Source organism: Carassius carassius, chromosome 7 (assembly GCF_963082965.1).
Source record: "Carassius carassius chromosome 7, fCarCar2.1, whole genome shotgun sequence".
In the NCBI taxonomy this organism is placed as follows: Eukaryota; Metazoa; Chordata; class Actinopteri; order Cypriniformes; family Cyprinidae; genus Carassius; species Carassius carassius.
In genome coordinates this window covers 4,562,045-4,588,964 of record NC_081761.1, presented here as the reverse complement: position 1 = coordinate 4,588,964, position 26,920 = coordinate 4,562,045, and the positions used below count along the sequence as shown (strand labels likewise).

Genomic DNA, 26,920 nt, shown 5'->3' with positions numbered 1-26,920 from the left:
ACAATGAGACCATCAAGAAGATTTTTTTATGGCATTATCTAGTTGTACTATCAACTATTCTATTTTGCATCAATAAATTGGATTTTAAAGTATATTATAAAAGAAAACTTGTAAATTGTAATAATATATTTCTGTATTTTTGAGCATATAAATGCAGCTTTGGTGAATATAAAATATTTTACTCCCAAACATTTTTGAGGTAGTGTGTGTGTTTTTATTCTTATAGTATATAGCATATATGCTTGAATAGTGTTGCATTTCTGCGATTTCTTTGATATATTTGATCAACCAAACTGACTTTGTGTTATATGTGTCTTGTAGGGCTGAAATGGAGCCCGTTTCCTACAAACCCACCAACCAACCATACCCTCAACGACAGAAAGTCCCAGATTACCCTACCAACAAGTCCTCCAAGAGCATGGATTTAGGTATGGAAACACACATACACCACATTTACCAGAAACTACCTACAAAATAATCTCCAGATAAAATAAACTACATCTTGTGGACTAGATTTTAAGTTTGAACCAGTTATATTGGGACTGTAAAGACTTAATTTAAATACAAAGCAATGTGATTTCAGTGCATTTAATGCTTAGTTAACTTGGACTGTGGGTGGTTAGTTAATAAGACGCAGGTTTTTGAGGTTAAATATTTTGTGCTAAAGCCTTGTAGACAAAGATTAAAGGTTATACTGAGACCTAGAAGACTTGAAGATTTTGGTCTTTTTATCTGAACACAGGGGAAACCGATTGCCTTCAGTGCAAAATAAAGCACTATAGCTACACACTTCCCAGTATTAGCCACGGATGACCCCGGTAACTTGTCCTCTCTCTTTTCCACCACCTTCAGAAACATGAGGGATATTTCAGTGCTCCACAATGGGAAGTTTTCGCCCGTTTCCAATTACATTTCATTAGGGTGGAGTATTGGCTTCAGCTCCACTGCCACTGTGCTAATCTCCTCACTGCTGAAAGCTGATTGGTTTTCATTACACACATCTCATAGTGTCATGCTTTGCTGCCATCTTTTATCCCCCATCCAGACCTTTTCCCCTCTATTTATTTCTTTATCTCTCGCTCTCACTTTTTTTTCTTTGTTCTTTAAGTTACTCTTTAAATTTTTCTGTATAGGCCTTGTGGCCTGTGGTTCAGTTAGTGTTTCTTTTTGCCCTTTTTCATTTTTTTTGTCGTCTTTTATTTTTGATAAATTTGTACATTAAGATAAATAAATATACGTCAAAAAAAAAAAATACTGTTAAAAAGGCATTAGCATTTGTAATCCGCTATAAGTATTTCTATTTTTTGACTTTTATAAATTGGATGAATAGATAGATGGATAGACAGACCGACAGACATTTTGCTTAAACTAAATTACTTAAAATGTTCTGTTTTGAGGCTTAACTTACAAAGCTGTATGATGTATGCAAGTTTCAGCAAAGATTTCCATCAAAGTGATTGTTTTTGGAGGGTTTTTGGGTTATGGATTTCCACTCAGGGTCATAACTAATGTGACTCAGGGTCATAACTAAGGTGGGAGCAATTTCAGATATTTATTCTAGCATTAACCGCTGTTAGCGTAATACAGGTCATTTATATCCAAATACAAAAATAGCCAACATATTTATTCATCTTCATTTACAAACATTCTACAAACCTTTAAAGTAATCTATCCATCACCCAAGGGTCCACTTTTCTTATCCTCAAGGCGCATAATTTCAGTCTGGCTAATGTTTTCCTTTGTGATATTGCGAAACGTTGAAAGACAAAGGTTTTTCTCAGTCAAGCGTGGTCCCTAGGAGAGGTTTGGCTGGAGTTCTGGAGGCTAGTGTTTGGAGTTCAGAGTTTTGGCTCTGCTCAAGTCTCTCTGAACGAGCTTTATTCTGCCAGTCGCATCATTAGCAGCTGTATGTGTTTTTCTGGGCAGGCGTTCAGGTGAAAATGCTCTTAATTTTCATTTGGTGATTGCTTTTAAGCCATTTACCATTACATTTATGCAGAAGTGCAACACTCGAGCCAAATGTGGTTTTATCAGAATATGTAGAACTAGATTTTTATTTTTCTCCTTAACATTTTAGTAAAATAAAAAAACACATGCATCGCTAAAGTGTTCTGAGTGGTTTCCAGAACATTGGCAAACAGTTGCTAAGTTTACTGACTGGTTTCTAGGGTGTCCGTGTGGTTGCTAGGGTGTACTGCATGTTGCTAGGGCATTCTGGGAAATGCTGTGCTGTTTTGGCTGGTATCAGTGCTTCATTTACTGCATGTTGTTAGGGTGTTTCGGTTGTTTCTAGGGTTTTCAAGGTTTTTGGTAGGGCATTATGTAAGGTTGCTAGGATGTTTTTGATGTTGCTTTGTTTTGTGTGTTGTCTAGGGCATTTTGTATGTTGCTTGGATGGTTGTTAAGATAATGCTTTGGTATTTTGGGAGGCTGTTAGTCCATTTTGCATGTTGCTAGGGTTTTAGGTTTTGCTGGGATGTTCAGGGTTGTTGCTAGCATGTATTGTTAAGTGGTTCTGGGTGTCTTTTATAGGTATTCTGAATGTTTGTGTATAGTGTTGGGTGTTTCTATGGCATTTTTCATGAAGTTCAGAGTTGTTTCTAGGGTGTTCATTGTTGATATGGTGTTTGGGGTGGTTGTTTGGATGTTTAGGGTTGCTGCTTGGGCGTTCATCATGGTTTCTAGTCTGTTCTGGCTGGTTTCCAGGGTGGTAATTTTTGCAAGGGTGTTGTGGCTGGTAACTAGGGTGTTTAAAGTGGTTGCTTGGGTGTTCAGTGTGGTTTCTAGTGTGTTCATTGTTGCTAGGTTGCTCTGGGTGGTTGCTAGGGCGTTCTTGCTGGTTGCCACGTTGTTCTGTGTGGTTTGCTTGAATGTGTTATCCTGAGTTTGAGGAATAATAATAGTGCTGCTTGACTTGCCAAACACCGTGAACGGCATTAATATGAGTATAATGCAATCATGAAGGATGTTTTTGCACTCCTTCAAGTGTGTGTGTGATATTTGCGTGTGTGTTTCTGCATGCATGAGTGTGACATTGTGCCTGTGTTTTGTTGAGTGTGGATAATCCTAATTTGTAGGCGCTGTCAAGCATTCAGTGCCAAAATATTTTTTTCCCCCTTTTTTACTCTTCTGTACCTAGCCTCCCCCCCCCCGTTCTCACATACGTGTCCATATGTACGTGTGTGAACCTACACAAGCCTCTCTTCCAGTGTTATTTCTCTGCTGGGGAAATTGAGCTCATAAAAGATGAAAAGGCTTATTTAAGAGAAATTGCAGTGTAATGAAACCCCATTATTGTATCCCATGGTGCAATGCCTGTGGCAGCAGCTGCTCTTCACTGCTCAATCCTGTTTGTGCGGATTAGTCTCTCTCTCAGACGCAGAGACACACTTTCTCATTTTCACCACTCACACTCAGGCCCACACACAGTAATAAATCCTTGTTTTCCTCTATGGGTTGCTGCTTTAAATGTCTTAGATGTGTCATCGTGGTTTTCATAGATGTAGTTGCTCATATGCATTGCAAAAATCTTTTTTTTTTTTTTTTTCAGAAGAAAATTCTGAGCAATCTTAAAACATTTAAAACCAACAAAAAGAGCGATGATATATAAGTGCTATAACAAGTCTCAATTAGGTTAACACCGTACACCTAGCATGGGATTTTAAATAATATAATATAAAAAAAAAAAAAAAAAAGATGCATTAGATTTTTTTTAAGTATTAAAAAGGACACAGTAAATGTTGGGTCAGTAAATAAATAAATAAATAAATTATATATATTATATATATATATATATATATATTATTTTTAAAATAAACGCTGTTCTTTTTAACTTTCTATTTATAAAAGAATCCCAAAAATACCTTACACAAAAATATTAAGCAGCACAACTGTTTTCAACATTAATAATTATATGAAATATTTCTTAAGCAGCATATCAGCTTATTAAAAGGATTTCTGAAGGATCATGTGACACCACAGTATAAAAAAAAGGAATAAATGCCATTTTCAGTTATCCAATATGTATAAAAAAAACTTTTAAAATCCAAAAATTTTAAATTCTTACAATATTTTACAAAATTACCATTTTTGCTGTATTTTTTTATAAAAAATATATACAGTAAAATAGTGTGTGTTTATATAATATATTTTCTTTGTGAATTTTGCTATGTGTGCAGACTGTGCTCAGTGTAAGACGAGCTGTTCAAGTGTGTCTGTGCTTGTAAGTGTGTACTTGTGTGTGTTTAGGCAAACCACAGATTTTTTCAGCTGTACAGAAGCGTAACTGGCCCTCCACAGCCGTTCATAATTAAAACCAAGTGTGGCTACTTGCAGGAGGAGAGAGAGATGGAGCTAGATCCATACATCAGGTCACATGTGGAAAAAGCTTGAGTTAAAGAGATCTCTACAAATCCAAAGCATTATTTTGTCAGTGCAGTTCTGTTTATTATAAAGGTTCGGTTTTAAAGACATTATAAATCATGCAAGGACTCAAATGCATTATAATTGCTTATTTATTCCAAGCTAAATATAATCCTAACTATAATATAAGTTTTAAAAAATCAAAACTGAAAGGATTGTCAACCCATTTTGTCATAATTTACTTACCCTCATGTTTTTTCTAAACCTTTATAAAAAAAATTCTTCTATTCAACAGAAAAGAAGATATTTTGAAAAGAAAGCTGGTAGCCAAACAGATACTGGTAGCCATTGACTTCCATAGTAGTTTTTCCCCTTAAAGAAAGTCAGTGGGTACCATCAACTGTTTGGTTACCATCATTCTTCAGAATATCTTATTTTGTGTTCAACAGAAGAAAGAAACTGATACAGTTTTGGAAAAACTTGAGAGTGAGTAAATGATGACAGCATTTGTATTTTTGTTGGAACTTTCTCTTGATGTTTTGTGGCTTATACCCTAATGTATAAGATGGTCTTAGGTGGTCTACTGGTCAGACTAGGAGATCATCTAAACCAGCTTGACTTTTTTAGAAGACCAAACTAAGATCAGCTTAGACTAATTTAAGCTGCTTTTCTCTGCATGGTAGTAGATATCTGGATGCTAAAGTCATCTTAAAATGAACTTACAATAGAAGCCTAAATGCATGCAAGTGTTTTAAAAGCATTACAGCAACACTTAAACATTACACTTGTTAACATGAGCCTGCTGTGAAGTTATATCCAGTCTGGCAACACAAATGAGTGTTTGAGGAGCTGATGGATGTTTCGTTTGTGTGTTTCAGTGGCAGATGAGAGTAACATGGCCTCCATTCAAGAACAGAGACCCGGTAAGAACTTGAACACACACACACACATCACATATTAAAGATACTCACCCTCTTAACATGTGCTTTATTTTAATGAACAGCAGCAACTGAAATATGATAAAAGACTGCAAAGTTTTACACCGGAATAATTTTATTCAGAAACAATAAGTAAACAATTGCTCTGCCAAGCTGTTTAGTTTATCAGCCTTGCAACGTCGGTTCCACCATACTCCTTTAATAGCCAACATCTCATTAATGGTCAAGCGCTACAAGGCTGGCCCAAGATCAAGCATGTGATCTGTAAAGCAGTGTGTTAGTTGACTCACAGGCCAGTAATCTGACTCCAGATCAGTTGCTGTGTCTCAGTCAAGTCAAATGAAGATAAACTGAGAGCGACTGTTGGCCATTTGTAGCCTGTCAGTTGAGGTGAGAGAGTGAGTTGCTGCAAGCATTGATTGAGTTAGAGGAGGAAACCGACAGACACGGTGAAAGCAGTGACCACACGCTACAAGACCACAGACACGTTACTAAAATCTAGTTTTCAGTAAATAGACAAAAATAAATATCATAATATAGCATTTTCAGCCTTAAAGACTACTCTACAGATTTTTGAAAGTGACTTTTTATTTTATATTTAATATGCTCTACCTATACATTTCTAAGTGTGTGTGTGTGTGTGTGTGTGTATGTGTATATATATATATATATATATATTAAATAAATAAATAATTTATCGAAATTTCAGCTAAAGCAACATATTGTCATGACAAACACTTACAATTTTTTAGAGATTAGTAACATTCAATTCTTTATATTTTTTAAAAGTAAAAAACTAAAGTAAAACTGAAACTACCCCTCCACACACACACACACTTCAAATAAAAAATAACTAAAACTGAAATAAAAAATAATTCTTACCTCTCTCACTCTACTTCTCATCTACTACTGACGAGAAAAAAACAAAATTACTAACACTTTACAATGAAAATGTAAATGTTTAAAACATTTCAAATTTCAATACAAACTGTAACAGTATCTCATTGATGCTTAAGGTTTTATTTTATAACTATAAAATGAATAAATATAAACTATAAACATATTTTATACAAAATATAAATATTTTAAACTTTGTATTTATAAATATAAATTATATATATATATATATATATATATATGAGAGAGAGAGAGAGAGAGAGAGAGAGAGAGAGAGAGAGAGTGTGATACATGAAGTTTTATTTATTTTATATTTATAACTTTTTTTTATTTTTATGGATTTTATAGACTTATATATACATAGTACAAAACCTGACCACAGATTTACTGTACTGGGTCATTAATTACATCATAATTAAAACCACATGCAAACAATCAAGAATGAATTCCGTAGTGCTCACTGCATGTGCATGCATTAAAAACATACACAGGCCAATTTACATGCATAGCCTTCACATGATACTTTTGTATACTTCTCAGGGGTCGGGGACAATGCTAAATACATGGAAGGCTGATTGGAGTGTAGTTTTACAGATGTGGGATCCGATAGATATTGACAGGCTGCAGGCTGTTCTGCTGACGCACTCATTTTTCTCTCTTCCCTCTGGCACGCTCTACCTACGCCAGACCCCTTTATATGCTCTGACATATTTCATTATTAGGATGGTCTTGAAGACGTGGCCGCTCTAAGTTTAATCTGACTAAAAACCCCCAGTTAGGGCCAGCCGAGCCAACCACTGCGGCAATCCAAGACCTCGCTCTTTTCTTGCATCTGCTTTGCAGTAAATGTTGTATTTATTTTTTCCTGTAAATTCACAATCTAGTCCAGCATTATGCAGATCCTATTATTATTATTGTTATTATTTATTTTTTTGGTGTCTACTAAATGTTTTAGTAATAATTAATTGATTAAGGTCCTTTTCTAGTTATTTTTTCCTAATAAAAAAATTAGTTATGATTTATTATGCAGTTTATCCATCACCTAACCTTAAGCAACCTCTCATGCACTCATGTGATGCACTCCCTTTATGCTAAGTCACAAATCATATGACTGCCTGTGAAAACTGTATCCTGGAAGTCATAATCCTTTATTTCTATAAAGAGTTCACGAGAAAGAGGTTGTCAGACCACTAAATGACACCATAAAGGGAGTTTTAGGTGTTCTGAGAGACCAAGTCAAAAACACTTCGCTGTTAACGGTCATATTAAGCTTTAGATGGATTTTATTGTAAAAGCATATAGCTGATAGCATGAAATAGTGTGATTTGTAATATCCATTCCTTGTTTCATTACTAGTATATAAGCATTTCATTCAACTGGATTTATTTATTTATTTATTTTGCAGATATAATATATATCTTTCCTGGTTTATAATTTTCCAAGTTGAATGTTTTTTAATTGAGGTAAAAGCTGTCAGAAGAAGCTCAACAGTCACTGACCTCTGAATAGATTTTTGTACAAAGGTCAATTTAGTTGTTCTTAAACTGCGATTTCAACCACAGTTTCTAAAGTGCACAGTTGTAACAGGCATAAAAAGATTTAAAGTAAACCAGGTCAGTTTTGATTTCATTTCGACTACTTTCATTGGTTTTTGTGCACACATCATGAAGTATAACTCTCATTCTTGCAAACAAAGCGAGGTGTGTGTGTGTGTGTGTCTGTGTGTGTAGTTGGTACAATGAAGAGCTGAGTGTCGGTCCACAGGAGAGAAGAACATGTCCATTAAGAGGATAGATGAAAGATGCTGGAGGCAGCGCTCTCTCTCTCTAGCTGGCTTCCCTTCAACACACCTACATTTTCCTGTGGCCCCTCTCGTCCAAATGAAGACCACTCATAGAGGCTGTGTTGCTCATGGGCTCTGCGGCGCTCTAGTTCACAGTTCAACATCCTCCAATTCATCTCTCTTCCTCTTCTTCCAGGAGCTTCATGGCAGTCGGCCAGTTACCGTTCGGCCCTGCAGTGCTGCTGCTGCTGATTTGTTTGTTTTTCTCTTCGTCTCATTATTTTCTCTTTTCGTGATAATGGCAGCGTACAGGTATCTGTCTGCCGGAGAGACTTCGCCAATTACCGTTTTATTTCCTAAGAAGTAGTTCAAATGAGTTTCCCGTCTCGCTGTTGTTTCTCTCGGTCTGTTTCTGCTTCTCGCTCGTCTAGTTTGCTGTTGATTCAGGTTGAGAGCAGTCATTTTGTGCTGGTTTAGATTGATTTATGCAAGCGTCCCTGAGAGGGCCATCTGTGTCGTGTGTTTATGCGTGTCGGCATGCATGTGTGCAGCACTGTGGAAATGAAAACTACATCTGAAACATTTCACTGCTCAGATCCTTCCGATTACAGCTGCATTTGATGGAAGTGAAATAGATGTATCCATTGCTTAATTTATGCATTATAAAATCCCAGAACAAGGAACGGTCATGGATTGCAGAGTTTGTTTATTTTGCATATTTAGTCACTATTTAAATTTATGAGACTGAAGACAGGTGAAATTTGCGTTGCGTTGAGTTAAAATTGTATATGCACTATGGTTCAATAGTTTGGGGTCAGCACAATTTAAAAAAATGAATAAATAATTATCATTTTTAGAAAAGATGCATTCAATTGATTAAAAGTGACAGTAAGGACATTTATAATATTAAAAAAGATTATCAAGCAGCACAACTGTTTTCAACACTGATAATAATCAGAAATGTTTCTTGAGCAGCAAATTAGTATATCAGAATGATTTCTGAAGGATCATGTGACACTGAAGAATGGAGGAATGATGCTGAAAATTCAGCTTTGCATCACAGGAATAAATTGCATTTTAAAATATATTCATACAGTTATTTACATTTTTTATATTTTACAATATTGCTATTTTTACTGTATTTTTGATTAAATAAATGCAGTCTTAGTGAACAAAAGAGACTTTTTTTCAAAAACATCTAAGTATATAACAAATCTAGTATATAAGCATTTCATTCAACTGGATTTGTTTTCTTTTGTTTTGTTCCAGATTGGTTTTTATGAAAAATGCCACAGATTTGAGCTTTCACTTTATAATTATAGAGCCACATTAATACTGACTCGAACATTATGCCATCATCATTCTTAATTTTTGCTATGTTACAGATTAACATTTTATGAGTTTGCTGATGGTTAGATCTTAAATGTTTACAGCAATTTTACCACATTTCAACTTTGTTTTGTGCTTAGAAACTCTATTTAGTTGTAGTAAAATGACGTGTCTGTCAGTGGATTATTGATTTATTCTTTTGTATACAAGTTTTCACTGCTGGTTTGCGAACAAAAGTATTTCTTAAAGGGATACTTGAGCCAAACATGAAAACTCTGTCATCGTTTACTCACCCTCATGTCTTTCCAAACCCCCTTTTTTTTATTTGAGAAACATAAAAGGAGAAATGTGAAAACTTCTCTATTTGTGTTGATTGGAGCAACATGAAAGTGAGCAAACAATGACAGAGTTTTAGTTTTTGGCTGAAGCATCCATTTAAATCATGATGTGCTCTTTCCTGCATGCAACTTTTTACCTTTCAAGCACCAAGCACTCCTATTTTTTTTTCTACTTTCTCTTGCCCTTTCAGTGTTTGGAGCCCTTCTATCTGTGCTATTCCTCCATTTTCTTCTCTTGTTCGAGCTTGTTGTAATCCCTCACCTTCTCCTCCTGTTCCTGGTGTCATTGTTCTCAGTGGTTTGCATTTCTTACAGAAACACAGTTGTTCTTCGTCTCTCAGTGCTTCATTTAATGCTCCTCACCCCTGGACTACTTCTACCACTACTTTTCTGTTTAGTATTCCTGCACGTCTGGTCTGCGTTTGCAACGCCTCATTTATTCCGTGATGCTCTTTCACCCTCACCTTGAGGTTTCATCATCCACCCTTCGTCCTACAGCTGTCTTAACATATTTCATCTCCGTCTGTTTTTTGAATGAGTCCAAATCCATTAGACTTTCAGCTCAGCTCACCACACAACTGTTGCATTTTCAATTAACAATTTGTGACCACCCTGTTGAAAAGATCAGCTCAAAGCAGTGGGAATCTTCTTGTCCCAATGTGCCATTTCAATATATTCGATGGTGCTGGTCTTTTCAGCAGGACTCTCTAAACACTGTTTCTGATCTTGCACTGATTTTCAAAGCTTCATCTTTCCTTACCATCCTCCATCCTCCCATCACTGACACCCCTTCATGCCCCTGTCTCAGAACCCCTCTCTTCTAACGGGACGGCGCTGGGACCCAGGTTAGGTCTGCAGAAGTCCAGTTCTCTGGAGAGTCTCCAGACAGCGATGGAGGAGGTCGGTAAGGACGAGGTGCCCTTCCATCGTCCACACGCGCAAATGGTGCGAGGCCGAGGATGCAACCTCAGCTTCCGACACGCCATCGACAAGTCCTACGACGGGCCTTCTGAACCAGAGGACGGTGAGTTCAGAGAGAAACTGAAAACCATTGAAATGGTACATAACTTAAAAAGGGTCAAATATGTAAATACAACATTAAATAGTTAAACATTTATTAGAAATTATTATTATCATTTATTTTGTAAATGGTTATGTGCTTTTCTCATTTTAGTAGGTTTTGTTTTTATGTATTTGTATTTTAGTTAAGTTTTAGATTTAGTTATTTTAAGTACTTTTTATTTTATTTTTATTTCCGTTAATTGCCAAAACAGTAGTTCATTTTAAATTAAATTAAATTTAAATATTTTATTTTGGTGAGAAAGTTGTTTGTTAGTTTTATTTGACAAGACCAAAAGAACAAAACATAATAATAATGTGATTTTAATGTTAAAATAACTTGTTCATATGATATTTATTAAATAACAAATAATTATGATTTATTTGTATTTATTTAAATGTACAAATTCTACCTTGTCTGATTTATTTTATTTATTTATTTATTTTTTTTTTTGGAATAATGAATTAATGTATTAATATTTTATTCTTATGTATTTATTTAAAGTATACATGCAATATTTTTTTTATAATACAGTTTTAATACATTTATAAATTTACTCAGTTAAGCTATTTATGAATTTAATTTGTTAATAACTGATTGTAAGTGTCATTCTATAAACGTGTTGTAATTTAAACAGAACACCTTCAGTAGTTTTCTGCAGTTATTGCTCACCACAGCCAAAGTACATTAATGATTGTGTATGTGCTGCATAGCAGTAAATGCATGTTGCTGAGCACAGTAGCGAGACACATGAGTTTTGGCAAACGAGCTAACAGTTACAACTGCATACCACTGCTTCTCGCTTCGCCAGTAGTGCATCTGGGACTTTCACATTCATTACTCTCATCAAACACGCTAACATCTATTTTTCCTCATTATATATGCTGGTGCATTATGAAAGTTAAAGTGAAAGTGAAAGTGATGTGAAATTCAGCCAAGTATGGTGACCCATACTCAGAATTCGTGCTCTGCATTTAACCCATCCAAAGTACACACACAGCAGTGAACACACACACACACACTGTGAACACACACCCGGAGCAGTGGGCAGCCATTCATGCTGCGGCGCCCGGGGAGCAGTTGGGGGTTCGATGCCTTGCTCAAGGGCACCTCAGTCGTCATATTGCCAGCCCGAGATTCGAACCCACAACCCTAGGGTTTGGAGTCAAACTCTCTAACCACTAGGCCACGAGTCCCCTAAAGTCAACTTAAATATATATTTAAGTATATATATATATATATATATATATATATATATATATATATATATATATATATATATATATATATATATATATATATATATATATATATATATATATAATAGTATAAGTTTTAGTTTTTAGAAATGTCACATTATGGAAGTAAAATGGGTTGCAAAAGCGGTTTCATGTTGACTTTAAATGTCTTTTAGAGTTCAGAGCTATATCTCAGAACGGTTGGGTGCCAGTGAAGCTACTTCACTTTTAGTAGCTCATTTGAGAGATGAATTTGACTCTCTGTGACTCATTGAGCTTCGTGAGCCAGTGAGGAGTGAATCAGCAAATACAAGTATCACAGATTTTTGTGTGAACAGGTCAGCACATTCAAGGGCACGCATCACCCCTGCTCTTCCTCATTGACACTAAAGACCTCTTCTAAATGAGAAATAGAGACAGACCTTCAGCATAAGCCAGAGATGCATTCAATTAGAGCCTATAAGGGGTCACAAATTAATGTAAAGCTTTCTGCACCCTTAGCAGAGGTGAATGGAGTTCTGTGGATATTAACTTAGTAACAAACCAGCCGATGCAACAGGAGAGTGTATAACACCAAAACATGTTCAGGCCAGGTCACACCTAGAGTAAAGTTATAAAATAAAAATAAAATAAAAATGTTTTGCAAAAAGAAAAGTATATTTGCTGGTGTGTTAATGATGCAAATAAAATGTATAAATACTTCCACAGTGTGTAAATACTTAACAAAATTAATTAATAATTATAGTCTTTAAATAATAATTAATGTTATAATTTTTTTGCGCATTATGATGGCTGTAAATTAAGTAATAAATGTACTTTATGCAAAATACCCCCCCCCCCCCAAAAAAAAAAACATATGACATTGTGTTCCTTTTAACACTCATTACTTTTAGTACAGATTTTGAAAATAATGCATTTCTAAAAAATTTATTTTTCATCTCATTAATTTATCGGTGTAGGACTGATTGATCTTAATTGCAAATTTTAAAATATTTGCTGTTATCACTTTTTTTTCAAAATGTTTTATTATTATTATTTTTCTGAATATTACTTCTGCTAAATTCCTATTTGTATTTACGGTAAAAATAGCGTAGAGAAAGAATGTCTTCATCATTTACTGAGAAACGGGAGTCTGTTTTGTGGACTGTTGTTAGATCTCATTAGGTGTTTGCTCATGTCTGGGTCTTTGTTCTTCACAAACAGACGACTCTGAGGAAGACTCCGGAAGAGACACGCCTGCCAGCAGCTCTTCTCGACAGGATCTGGATGATGAGAAGAAGGTAAAGAAAAAGAAAACCAAAAAGAAGAAAGAGAAAAAGAGCAAAAAGAAGGACGAGCCCGAAGACCCTGAGAAAAAGACAAAGAAAAAAGGATTTGGATTGTTGAGGTACGAGTCTGAAAGCCAGAAAATCACACACATCACAGTTTCAATCAAGCGTAAAAAGAAATCTCCGCGATAAATGCAGTGTTTTGTGCCAAATGATTTCCCATAAAATTTTGGGAAGCTATTTTGCAGCTCTTAAAGGAGCCATGTCATGGAAAAAGCACTATCCAGAGTCTTTTGAAATGAAGTAATTCTAATAGTCCAGAAGTTAAAAAATAGTCATGTAGAACTAAATTTGTGCTGATCCGTTGAGTTTTCGAGGGGGTGATTGATTGCACTGCATAAGGGCCTCCTGATGCAGCTGCACATGGAGGCCTTCCTATAATTACTACAACATGGTAATTGAGGACAAGAGAAGTGAACTAAGTATATGATGTCTTTTGTGTGATTTTATAAATATAGGCAGACACCTATAAGATGACAGACATACAGTGATATCCACGTCTTTAATTGAGATCGACAGGCTGGTGTTTGAGGGTTTTATATCTGGGCTTCATGCATAATCTCTTTTCCTCTTGGCGGACATGAAACTCTTTTCATAAGAGATGAAAGCGTACGTGTCTCTGAACTATAAAACAGAGCTTCTGTGTCTCCTCTGTGAGGACTGACCCCTGTTTTTCCAGCTTTGACTATCAATTGATCAGCAGATCGCTGCATTTGCATGAAAACCTTAATTTTAATCTTTTTTTTTTTTTGTGGTTTTATCTTTGCTAGCTTTGGAAAGTTTTAGCATTTTGTCACTGCTAGCTTACAAACTCGATGAGAAATTGTATGCACAAACCACTTGACTTCCATAATGACATGTTTCTGAGTGAAATAGGATGTTCAACAAGAAAAAGTGCAAGTTGTGACTTGATCTTATCCATTGGTAATCATTTGAATTGTGTGAAATGGGCAAAAAGCACAAGAATGGACAGTCAAGGACATAATTTTGTTTTTAGATCAAATATTTGGTTTGTTTTTCATACTATTTTCACAATTTACGGTCTACACTACATAGCTACATCGTGAAATCGTCCTTCCGTGACTGTGAGTGGCGCGACAGTTGTGTTGAAAGACACACTGAAATCACGAGTCATGTGAAAGGCTTTTACTGTTCCCCTCTCTTTAACGCTGATGAAATTCCCAGAAATTCAAACTCGTGGGCCAAATAGCAGTCAGGCGAACAGCTTGGACGTATTCATTGAGGGTTTTTGCCAGACTACTCGTATCACATCTCTGTTCTCCAATCTGCTTCCTTATTGAATTTGAAAAATGACTTAATTAGCCATTGTGTTATGGTGCAATTTAATCTAATTGTAAAGTCTTCACGGGTGCTTTTCATAATCTTAAAAAAAAGAAAAAGGCAAATTATAAACATGTGAGAGCGTGATTCATGGTTCGTTTTTCAACTTTGCAATGGAACAAACTGGTGATTTTCATTTCTTCCCTTTTAGGGGTGAAAATATTGTGTTTATCTTGTAACAGAGTGTGGTTTTGAAGACAGATGTGCTGTTTGTATGGGCAGCAGTTACAGATGGATTTGTGGGCTGCTTTCAACATGAAAACAATAGAGCATCAGATTTTTTGGCTGCCTGCCGTGATATCTTTCAATTCACTTGTTTTTCAGTGTTTTCACAATTAGAGGCATTTTACTGCATGAGCAAGGCGACAGTGAAACATTGATTAAAGCTTTCTATATTATTTAAGTTTCTGTTAGGGATAAGTGTATATTAATGGAGCTTTTTGGCTGGCTGTGTGTATTCTGCATTCAGTCTCAGTATATCAAACATGTAACAATCTAAACAATCAAGATACAATTTTCACCCAGCAGATGTTAAATGGACCAAAAACGTCCATTAACTTATATCTCACATGAATTTGCAGAAGACTATTTTCATTAAAATTGTATTTTTATTAATGTTATTTTAATTATAGTAAATAGGATTATACATTTTATTTATTTTAAATATATATATATATATATATGTATAAAATATATGAAATGTGTGTATATAAAAGCACATAAATAAAAAATATTTATTAAGTATAAATCAGGCCTACATTACATGTTATATTGCATAGTTAAACACTACATTTTATATTTTTTATTATATATATATATATATAAATATATATGTGTGTAAAAAATTTTTTAACTAGATATTTTAGCTGAAAGTCACATAAAAACATGCGCTACTAAGAATCATTTTAAACATGCAAATTCAACCTCGCACAATCATCAAATAAATAAAACCCTTACATGTGTTTATTTTGACACTGAACCCACATTTTGACACCATTCTCTGGTGTGTCATACTCTCCCTCACTCCACTCTGATATAAAACACGCACGTCTGCTGCTTTCCTATCCGTCCACCTCAATTCGTTCTAAATCTGAACCAACAAATCCAAAGCGGCATCAAGCCAATTAGCACGCCTGTACTTCCACTACCCAGAATGCATCATACAAGAGTCGTGTTGCACATCAAGATTACACACCAACCCTCATCTTGCATTCCTAAGCCAACAGCAGTTAGACACATACTAGTGTCGCTATAAACACACTCTTAGTGTTTGTTTATGAGTGAGCAGATGGCTTTGACAGTAATCTGAAATGGAGATGATTCTTTAATTTACTTAAATTTAGCATTTGGCTCTGTTTAATCCCAGGATGATTTAAAAAAAAAAAAAAAAAAAAGTCAGCACTCTCCTGCTGTGCTCTTGACATGCTGTGAATGTTGTTCCTCCTACAGTTTTGTGTTACTAAAGTTGTAGCTTTTTTTGCAAAAGTTAAACATCACATTTAGTTTGCTTTCGATTCTTTCAAAGATCATTTGGGTTTGTGATTCTGTACAGTAATGGCAGCCGTGTCGATTAGCGTGTGCCGTGCACGGTCTTTTACAGCTCCATAGAGAAACATTCAACCGTGGCTCGTGACTTAGAGTTACACGGCCTATAAAACAGCTAATACTTGCCGCCTTGTGAAAACAAGCATTAGAGACTGACAATCTAACAGAGAAATGTCTTCACGTTTCTAAAGTGCTGCAACGTTTTAGCAAATATATTAGATTTGACATTTTCTGAAGGAAGTTTTAATGGTATTTGCCTTTGTTAAACTCCCCATCATGGGGTAAGATTTGGCCTAAAACGTTTCCAGTATTTGCTAAGGCAATAACTAAGGTGTCTTCTGAGATTTTATCTCAAATTATTGTCGCCCATGTTAAAATTTTAAGTCTGAGATTTTTCGTTGACAAGTAGTAATTGAAGCTGTTTATTTACTCTGACAGAAAGATAAAAATAGGTTAATTTGATTTTAAAGTATGCAATTTCAGCATTACCAGTAGTGATGAGAAGTTTAAATCTTTTCTTCAAACTGGTTCTTTCGTACAGTTCGATTCAATGAACTGGTTCTTTGCCAGTTTGTTAACATAATCACACAGTGACATCATGTACTGTATAAACAATTCTAATATTATAAATTTGTTCTTTAATTATGTCTTTCCAAACCCATAAGACCTTTGTTCATATTTGGAACACAAATGAAGATATTTTTTATGAAGTCCAAGAGCTTTCTGACCCTCTATAGACAGTAATGCAACAATCACAATCAAGGCCCAGAAAGCTAGTATGGACATGCTTATTGGAAAGCTGGAAAGAGCAGCGTTATTCCTTGATGCTGTCCCCACCGGTCTCAAAATATAGTTATATTCTGCTGGACTTGCAATTTTCAACAACTCCCCCTTGTTTCTATAAAGACGTTCAGCAAGTTACAAACAAACAATGTCTGACATGTTTGTTTTATGTGGTTTGAGAATGTGAAAAATCTTGAAATAAGATTTGAATACAGTACAGTATGAATGTAGCTTTGTAAACAAATGGATTTCATGTAATGTTTTGCTATTTAGGCTTACAATATTTTGCTAACTGTGATCAGATTCCTATTTAGATATGCACAAATATGGGATTTGGACCGACAGTCTGAACGAGGCTATGAAGTGAATAAACGTGTGGCAAAAACTTAAGTGTTGTTACCTCAAGCTCAGCATTTTCATTGAAACCTAAACATTCCATCAAATTCCTCCATCTTGCAAAAGCACTGCCACTGTTTGCTTATGTTTTACCCTGTTGTCTGTCTCTGCATATTTTGGCAATACTTCTAATTTTCCCATGTAACAGCAATGGTCTCAACATCTTAACACCCTCTGCATGGCTCAGCCTGCTACTGTAGCCACGCCCCAAACCCCCCGCTATTTGTTGAGCTGGAATGATTGACAGTTCTGAGGACCGCTCTTAATGTTTTGATTTCGCCTCAAAGGCTCAAATTTCACACTTTTGGGTACTTACTTTAGTCAATGAACAATAAACTGGGTTCACAGAATGTATTTTGACTAGTGCTGTCAAACGATTAATTGCGATTAATCGTATCCAAAATCAAAGTTTTTGTTTACATAAGATATGTGTGTGTGTACTGTGTATTTTTATTATGTATATATAAAAGACAAACACATGCATCTGTATATATTTAAGAAATGTTTTTGTTAATATATGAAATATATTTATATATAATATACAATATAAGAATATACTGTTCATGTATATTCATGTAAATATTTCCAAAATATATGCAGTGTGAGTGTATGCATATATACATAAATAATACATATACACAGTATATAATAAATATACACAGCCACACATATATATTATGTAAACAAAAACCTTTATTTTGGATGCGATTAATCATGATTAATCGTTTGACAGCACTCATTTTGACACAAACATTTTTACAAACTTCACCTTTAAGAGCCGAAATACAGGCAAAAGATGTTTGTTGTAAGTAGTTAATAGTATTAACTGTGTTTAACTGTCTTCGCACACACAATGTGTTTTCACACAAAGTGCATGGTTATGACATTTGGAGCACATATAATCACACAATGACGTATATAATGGATTCCATATCTGTTTGTTGACATCTTGAATTGAGCTTATGTTTAGCATGGCACACATGCTTCAGCGGGGTGCAGGATGGACACATCACGTTTTATTTCCTGTCTGAGTGGGAACATATGAAGCTGTTAACACAATCGCTCCGTGCAGCCCGCGAGAGGCTAATTACTGAAATCTGTTTCTAAAATTGAACCCCATTCCGCAGTGATTTCCTCATTTATTCATGCTGATGTGTTCTGTCAGTCAGGCGTTGTACACTAAAAACACATATTCATATTAGCAGAGAAGGCGCAGAGACTTATGAATATTAATGAGATTTTGCATACTTAATCACTCGTTGCAGTCCCTCCTTTCAGTGTTTGTTTGTGAGGGTTCATTTGTAAGTTCATCGTGTCTTCAAACTTCAAAAGTCTCGACTTAGTGCATGTCTCTCAAACTTTTTTGAACGTAATGAAATGCGCAAGCTAAATTGTCTATGAGAGGTATTAAACCTTAGAGGTTTAACGATACGCTTATGTGTATTTCAACAACTCAAGATGGCAGTTTAAGCCAAAACTTAGTCACTTTATGTAAAGAGAACTTTTGTAAAATGATGGCAAACATTCTGCTTGTATTTAGGTTTATAAGATGGGACCTGGTGCTGTCAAGCTCCAAAAAGGGCAAGAAACTGTGATAAAAGTACCCTAAAATTAGTCCATCTGACTCGTGCACAGTATTCCAAATCTTCTGAACTCATACAATAGCTTTCCACGACAAACAGACTGTATTTTAAAATAGTTATTCACATTTATTTTTGCCTTGAAAATCATGACATGATATAACATAACATAACTTATAATTATATAGACATTTAGTAACAACTTGTTTTGTCCAATTAAAATTATTATATTATATTATATTGAGCTTTTTGTCAATTTTTGTAGGCACATTATTGTGGTCTTTAGATTTAATATTTGTTTTGAAACATTTCATATTTATATTTTAAATATTCGTTTAAATATTTAAGATTTGAAATAAAATATTTTTTAAAGAGAAGAAATAAAAGTGAACTGATAATACAGATGTTTCGTGAATAAATCGCATACAGCACTTCTCATAGCTGCTCTCATACTGCATTACTGTTCATTTGTGTATTAGACGGACAGTGAGAGTGTCATTTTAAGCGCACACTGTTGTATTGAATCTGTCAAGGTTTAGTCTGGAAACCACAAGCAGTATCCCTTGACACTTGCTGCTCATCTTCCATCTCCAGCTCTGGTTCATTGTGAGCGGCGTTATGAGACAGCTGTGTGATTGATGGACTTCTCTCCAGCAGGCCTGGGTTCAGGGAATGCTGCTCTGACGGTAAAGGTTAACAGCCTCTTTCCCATCAGAGACACGCCTAGCCTCGAAGTCGTCAAATCACATTAACCTTTACTTTCACGCCTTTTTAATATTAGCAGTTGCTGAATAAAAAAAAAATCCCCTCATGGAGATTCAACATGCTGAAATATAGAAAAACGTCAACTTTTTCGCCTTTTTTTTTAAATGGCAAATTATTATAGCAAGATTTTAAATCATGCTATGTAGAACTCTTAATACCAGTGCTTAATTTGTAAATTACGAGGTCCCGGAACAAAATCAGGGTTACGGATCCGGCATGTGATTACAGGAGGAAGAGGTAACGGAACACTCACGCAATCACATTGCTGGACCAGTTTAAGTGATTTAAAGAGCGTGCACCAGTTGCATTTAGTCTGTAAGGACATGAATAACATGGAAATGCCATGCGATTTTAAAACAACAATTTCCAGGACTAAAAATGTTTTGAAAAAGTTGTGGAACTGTAGCTATTTTTCAAATCTCTGTGTTATAGATTTATATTTAATCAGGTCCTAAATTTCTGTGGGTGTATAGCTATATTGCATGGTTTTAATAATTCTCGCAGCTTTCAAGTTTATAATGAGGGAAATTCCTGCATTTATTCAACATAGGTTTGAATAATAAAATAAATCAACACAAACTATTAGATTAAATCAGTCATTCCAAACCAGCCTTCGAATCCATGAACTCTCTCGGAGCGCGCTTCTCATCAGCGCATCTTGTCTGTAGTGACCTGCTGCACGCTGCGATACAAGACTCACTCACTGTTTCGATCGGGACAACTGACAGAACTGTCACTTGACTAATCAGGTAATTGTTGTATTGTCACAAAAATGTATAAGTTGAACACCTTTTAAGTATTTTAAGCCACTTGGTACTCGTGCGCTCCACAGGCTGTACACGTATTATATGCCCTCACAGTCACATCCAAAGCTCGCGCGTATAAAGCTGCCTTGCGAGTATATACGAGTTATTTTTCATAGTTTTTTTTAAGCATCCAAATACAAACAATATGATGTCTGATGGGTTTTGACAAATAAAACCGTTTCATGGCACACTCTTTTATAAAGAAAGAAAAGGCGGAAAAATTAATAATTGAACATTGCGTCGTCAGTGTTGGTGCGCGCGTCAATCTGAGTGGAGGCGCGTAGTGACAAGGTTTCGCGAGAGCTTGAGGATCCAATCGCATTACGAAGTTTTATAAGCTCCTTTAAATACTCATCATTGGTTAAATATTTCTAAAAACCCTGTGATTTAAAACAATAATAACGAATTATAATAGAGATATTAATTTTGGATAGTTTTTCACAGCACATATCTATTCTCTGTCTGCCATACTGAAACGCCGCCCCTGGAGGAGGGGGATCCGCCAAAATGAGGTGCCTGATCGGATTTCGGAGGTTCCGGATCCGGCTTGTTCCGGCACAAATTAAGCCCTGCTTAAGACTAATCAACTCTAAACTCTACAACTCCTCTCCTCAATTCTCAATTCACATTCATAAAATGTATGTATAAAATTAATGTTAATAAAGTAATACAGGCCCAGGGTTATTATAGTTAACTGAAACTAAAACCATGAAAACCATTTTCATTACTTGAAATAATATAAACATTGCATTTAACATATTTTTTTATTTTATTTTATTTTTTACTTTTTTATGTTTTTTTTTGGCAGGGGGCTTTTATGGCATTTTTATTTTATTTTGTTAGGACAGTAAATACAGGAAAGCATTGGGGGAAAGGGTGAGCGGGATCAGCAAAGGACCTTGAGATGGGAATTTAACTCTGGTCGCCGCGAGCGCTAACCACGAGGCTATTGGTATTATATACAGTGTATGTATATGTGTGTGTATATATATATATATATATATATATATATACAGCCATAACAAAAACACAAAAAAGACAAAAACTAAATTAAATTTTGTAAAATACAATTTAAAAAAAAAACTAATTCAAAATGTTAATAAAAACAATAACAGTATCTCGAGGATAACTAAAACACAGTTAAACACTAATAGTTAGAGGTTTGTTGAAATCTCTTCATTTAATTGGTTGGTGTTTGTTTAGTGTTTTGGTTTGTCTGATATGTCATGTGTGGAAATGAATTTGCTCGGATGGATATCCTATGGTGAGAGGTCCATAAACATCATCTATCTGAATATTAGATATGGAGATGTTGCTTCAGTCTAGCAGGAAGTGACAGATGTGTGCTGTCAAACCGACAGTCAGAGTGTCATTCTCACAGCCAATCACCAGCCGTTTTGATTGATTGTGCGCTTTATTGAAGACGCCATCTGCAGCTTGGACACATGCCACTCAAAACGCTAACAAGAACTTACAGTTTGGTCAGCTTTGTAAAACATAACGCATATACGACTTTAAAAAGTCAGAATGACAAGACTTGTGTCAGAAAATGTGCTTGACACCTCACTGACACTGGTGAAAAATGTTTGACAACTTTTAACCGTTTTGATAAATCTGCATTAGAAGTGCAATGTGTGAACATATTGGTTTTCTATAGGGGTTTGCCATTTTGTGAGTCTCCTTTATGATATGAAATAGAATGTAACGCATGCAGCAAATTATAAATTGGAGCAAACTGCTCTTTTCATTGAACAGTTTCTTTTACAGTTGCTCCATGTGATGTAAATAACACTAAACAAACATCTAATCCATTTGCTATCAGAGGGAAACATTATAATTTAGTGTAACATTAAACTTTACTGTCAGTGTGAAATGTTTGTAGTGATGAACAGCTAATAAGGGAAATTTCAGTGATGAACGTTACAACTGTAATATGGCATTTTTACTGTGTTTACCAGAGTACGTTTGTGTTACCAGTTTACACATATTACCAGGATTTGAACAACTCACAATAAATAAATACTGTCCAGCGTAAAGCAGTTTTCAGTAACAGTCTCACTTGCGCACACCACACAGAGTAGTTTCGTTTTGAGTCAAAACAGAGTTGAAAAGCTGAGAGGTTTGAAAAGAGTGCTAATATAAGGGAATTATACAAATGAAAATACGATTTAATTCATTAAATAAATGTACCTCTGAAGGTTCTGACTGGCGATTCGAAATGATTCAATGGCATTTTGTTTTCATCTTTGATCCATGTAATGGGCGACGTGAAGGACGTGTTCTTAATCGCAATACTGCTTTATCCACGGAGTTTAGGGAAAACAGCTCTAATTCGGCTTTTCCATAAGCGCCACCTGCTGCCAAAGAGTGGATTTACAGAGACTTATATTTACATTCAGTCTTTGTGCAGTTTCTGTCTGGCCAAAAATGGATCGAATTTGCATGCCCTGCTGTAAATTTTGACTGGTTGATGAAAAACAAGCTTATGTCGATTCTACACATTTAAACAATTCAGATAAGTTATCTAGAATTATTTATGTAGCAGATAAAATACATATAATCATTCATTAATCAGTTATCATTTAGACTTGTATCTTTTTTTTTATTTAAAGGCTGAAATGTGAGGTTTACCTTTTTATGAAATGTTTTCGAAGCTTTTTGATATTTCAACATGATATTAAAATGTTGTCAGTCAAGTTGTCATTTAAAATCCAGACATCATTCGTAATGTTATTGTTTTAGTGATTATGCAAACAAAAAGTCATTTTATTTGTCCTTTGTTGATTTTGTTGATGAAGTTATTTACGTGTCGGTACTCTTTGAACATCTCCAGCACATTTAAACAAAACCGTGATAATACTGATAACCGTGATAATGTTGGTAACTATAATCGTGATAAGAAATTTTCATACCATTACATCCCTAATTGACTGGATGTTGGATTATTCAGGCTATATATATATATATATTATATATATATATATATTATATATATATATTATATATATATATATATTATATATATATATTATATATATATATATATATATATATATATATATATATATATTATATATATATATATATTATATATATATATATATATTATATATATATATATATATACAATTTTATTTATTTTTTATTTTATTTTTTTTTACCTAACATGTGTTCCATGGGAATTGAACCCACAACCCTTTGCGCTGCTGTTTATTTTGAATTCTCTTGCTGCTAATGATGCAAGAGTATTTGAAATATAGCCTTGCTTAATCATTTCATTTGGTTTGGAATTTGCATGATAATCCCCTTATACTGCGTTTTTGAGGCTAATTATAGTTACTGTGTTTAATCCGTCAAACCTCTCTTTCTCACCATATAACTCATTTATTGTTTTTCCTTCATTTCTCCTTGTTCAAATATCTTGTACCCTCAGTTGTGCTCTGTTTACCCTTGTTAATCGCCTAAAAGTCATTTAATGAAGCATAGTGGGAAATGTCTTTTCTCTTACTGGTATGTAAGCATAGTAATATCGCATTTTTGTTTGGAACTTGCTTTTCTACCAACTAAAACAGAAGTTTTAAAGCTTTTGTTAATAGCCAGTTGATATATACTGCACATACAGTACATATACAGTAATAATATAATATAATACACAGACACACACACACGCAAGGGCTGAATAATTTAAGACATTGTTACAAAACAATTAATATTACAAATGAATGCTGTTTTAACTTTCTATTCATTAAGGTTGTTTAAAGTTGTAATAACATTTCGCATTATTACTGTTTTACTGTATTTTTAAACAAATAACTGCAGCCATGATGAACATGAGAGACTTCTATCAGCAACATTTAAAAACTTACAGACTTCAAACTTTTGAACAGTTGAGTACAGTAAATGTATGTGGAAAGATTTAATGTAAAAACAAACAAACAAATAAAAAAAACTTTTTAATTTTTTTTTTAGTGAGGCATAAAAACATTTATAATAACAGGAACCAGAGATGGAGAATCTTAAAAGAGTGGCATATCCAGTCCTGACAGTTTTACCTAATTAGAAAGATCCTTAAAAGCCAGGCTGGGGAGAAGCCGGCATTAATATATGCAAACATAATGATCAGCTTAGCAGTACGTCCCCAGTTCCCATGGATCAGCCCGTCTGTCTGTGTGAAAATTGAGGTTTTGTCTGCTAAAATATGAGCCTCCGGTTTAGACTGATAAATTGCAACACTCAGTAAACTCGAGTCAATCGATAAACCAAGAGCTGGCAGCACAAAGCCTTTTTACGAAGACTGCTTCAGTATTGTAGGTTGCATTATGGCATAATTGGGTTTTAGATTTGTAATTACAGTGCATGCACACAATTCTCATCAACATTTGTGTCGTTTTGTCTCATTTCACACCGTCTTCGCCTTTAACCTTAGCCTGTAATTTCCACTGCAAATTTTAAGTCTCCCAAGAGCTACATAGACCGTCTTAATCTCAGGTTAACAACCAAAATAATGCTAATTCACTTTGCAAACTCAATTTAGACCGTATTAAACCGTTAGTATGCTACCTTGGGCTACATACAGTACCTCAACCTTATGCTGACAACTCTTGGAAGTTTAATCAGCTTCCAAGGGCATGCTTCGCATTTACTACGACAATCGAATCCACTTGAATGCTTCAGGCCTCAGGTAGATTGAGCCATCAGCTGGGTTTTCAAGACACATGGGCTGAATTACAAACTAGTGTTGGAAAACCTAGTGCTTAGCTAGTCCTTAGTCTCGCTTAACCAGATTTTTGACTGTCAACTTGAAGGCTGGTCCTGTTTGCAGCTAATTATGGTCAAGAACCGAAAGATATGACATGTTAAGTAGCCACCATCATGTCCATATCAAAGATGGCAGAAAACAGCTCTATGGTGTATAACAGTGAATGTATTTGATAAGATCATTTTATTTAATTCATTTGTATTTTATTTGAACATTTTGATAGTTCACCTTCAGTTGCTGGTCCCTGTTGACTTCCATAGTATGGGGGGAAAAAAATGCAACTAAATTTGACCTAACCCTTTAAGGTATTATTTTAGATACCATACATAAATAATCCTGTAGTTTGTGTAAAAATGTTGCAAATGTATTCAAGTGCTTATCCACTGGAATGACACATTTTTTATGCATTTATTTTGCTTCTGTATTTTGTTTTATACGGAAACTCATTTGTTCACATTGAAAACAAAAGCATGCTTTGGCAAATCTTAAATATGAATAAAAAGTTGTGATTAAGAGATAAAAAGTCTAAATATTCAAATGTAGAAATTGAGAGAGAAACAGGTCAAAATAGTTTTTGTGAATTATGAGTATAAATTGTAACTTTTAATTTCATAATTTGAACTTCTCATAATTATGACATGTTAGTTCATAATTTTTACTTGTTATAATTGACTTTCATAAGTGGCAATGTCAGGTTTTTTTTTCCTCGTAATTATGACTTCTGAATTAAATAGAAATTGAGAGATAAAGAGGTCAAAATTGTGAGATTAAAGAGACAAAATAGTTTTTGTGAATTATTAGTATCAATTTTAACTTTTAGTTTTACAGGGCTTAAAGTATTCCGGCACCGTGCCGGATCTCCGGCGTGTGGCCGTGAGGAAAAAAAAAAATAATAATATTTGAGAGCCTGCGCATGCAGTTTAATATTTTCGAGCCAATTTATTTCACCTACCAATCATATGAGAGGAACGCAGCTTTAACTAACGTTACAAGCCTATCAGAAGCAGAGAAGGGCGTGTCCTTGCAACACAGTATGATTGACGCCCATACGTCAATGTCACGTTAGCGTTGTCGGAGAAAAAAAAAATGGAGCGCAAGTTTATGCAGCCTGGGGATGATGTCCTAGACTCCTAGCAATAGATAAAGGACTCAAAAATAAATGGCGCTTTTTGGCAGTTGGTGCAAGAAACTGAGAGAGCCCGCTTGTTTCTGCCTGATTTGCTCGAGGAAGCTACTGTATGCCAGCAGCGGTAAGAAAGTGCTTGCTCGTTATTATTTGACTGCGGTCATAGAGCCGCTGCCCGTGCACTTAAACTTACCATGACGTTGCCGGGAGTAGAAGGGATTTTTCCGTCCCGCTCCCTCCCGCAAACAATCAAGTTTCGTCCCGCTCCCGCCCGCAAAATCAGTATAGTTTTTTTTTTTTTTTTTTTTTTTTATACATTGCATATTCTGCCTGCTACTCTTTTATTTTTTTCACTTGCTCCCCTGTTGAATATAAATTTAAAAAAGAAACGGAAAATAAATGTTTCGTTTTATTTGCGTTTAATTAAAAGTATGAACATGAACAAGGAACTTAGAACATAGAAATACAGTAAAAAAGTAAGAAATGTAAATAAAAAATATATACCTATAATAATTAGGCTATATAGCCTAATAAATTATATAATAA

At 34.8% G+C, this 26,920-nt stretch overlaps 1 protein-coding gene across 2 annotated transcripts in view; it reads left to right on the top strand.

The window, feature by feature from the left end:
- The window catches only part of pard3ba (par-3 family cell polarity regulator beta a), a 164,400-nt gene that overhangs the window by 102,033 nt on the left and 35,447 nt on the right, over positions 1-26,920 (top strand). For both annotated transcript variants that reach the window (XM_059553544.1, XM_059553545.1), the window contains exons 15-18: positions 322-428; positions 5,241-5,285; positions 10,456-10,671; positions 13,149-13,332. In XM_059553544.1, coding sequence (XP_059409527.1) covers positions 322-428; positions 5,241-5,285; positions 10,456-10,671; positions 13,149-13,332 — 552 coding nt within the window. The remainder of the gene's footprint in view (positions 1-321; positions 429-5,240; positions 5,286-10,455; positions 10,672-13,148; positions 13,333-26,920) is intronic.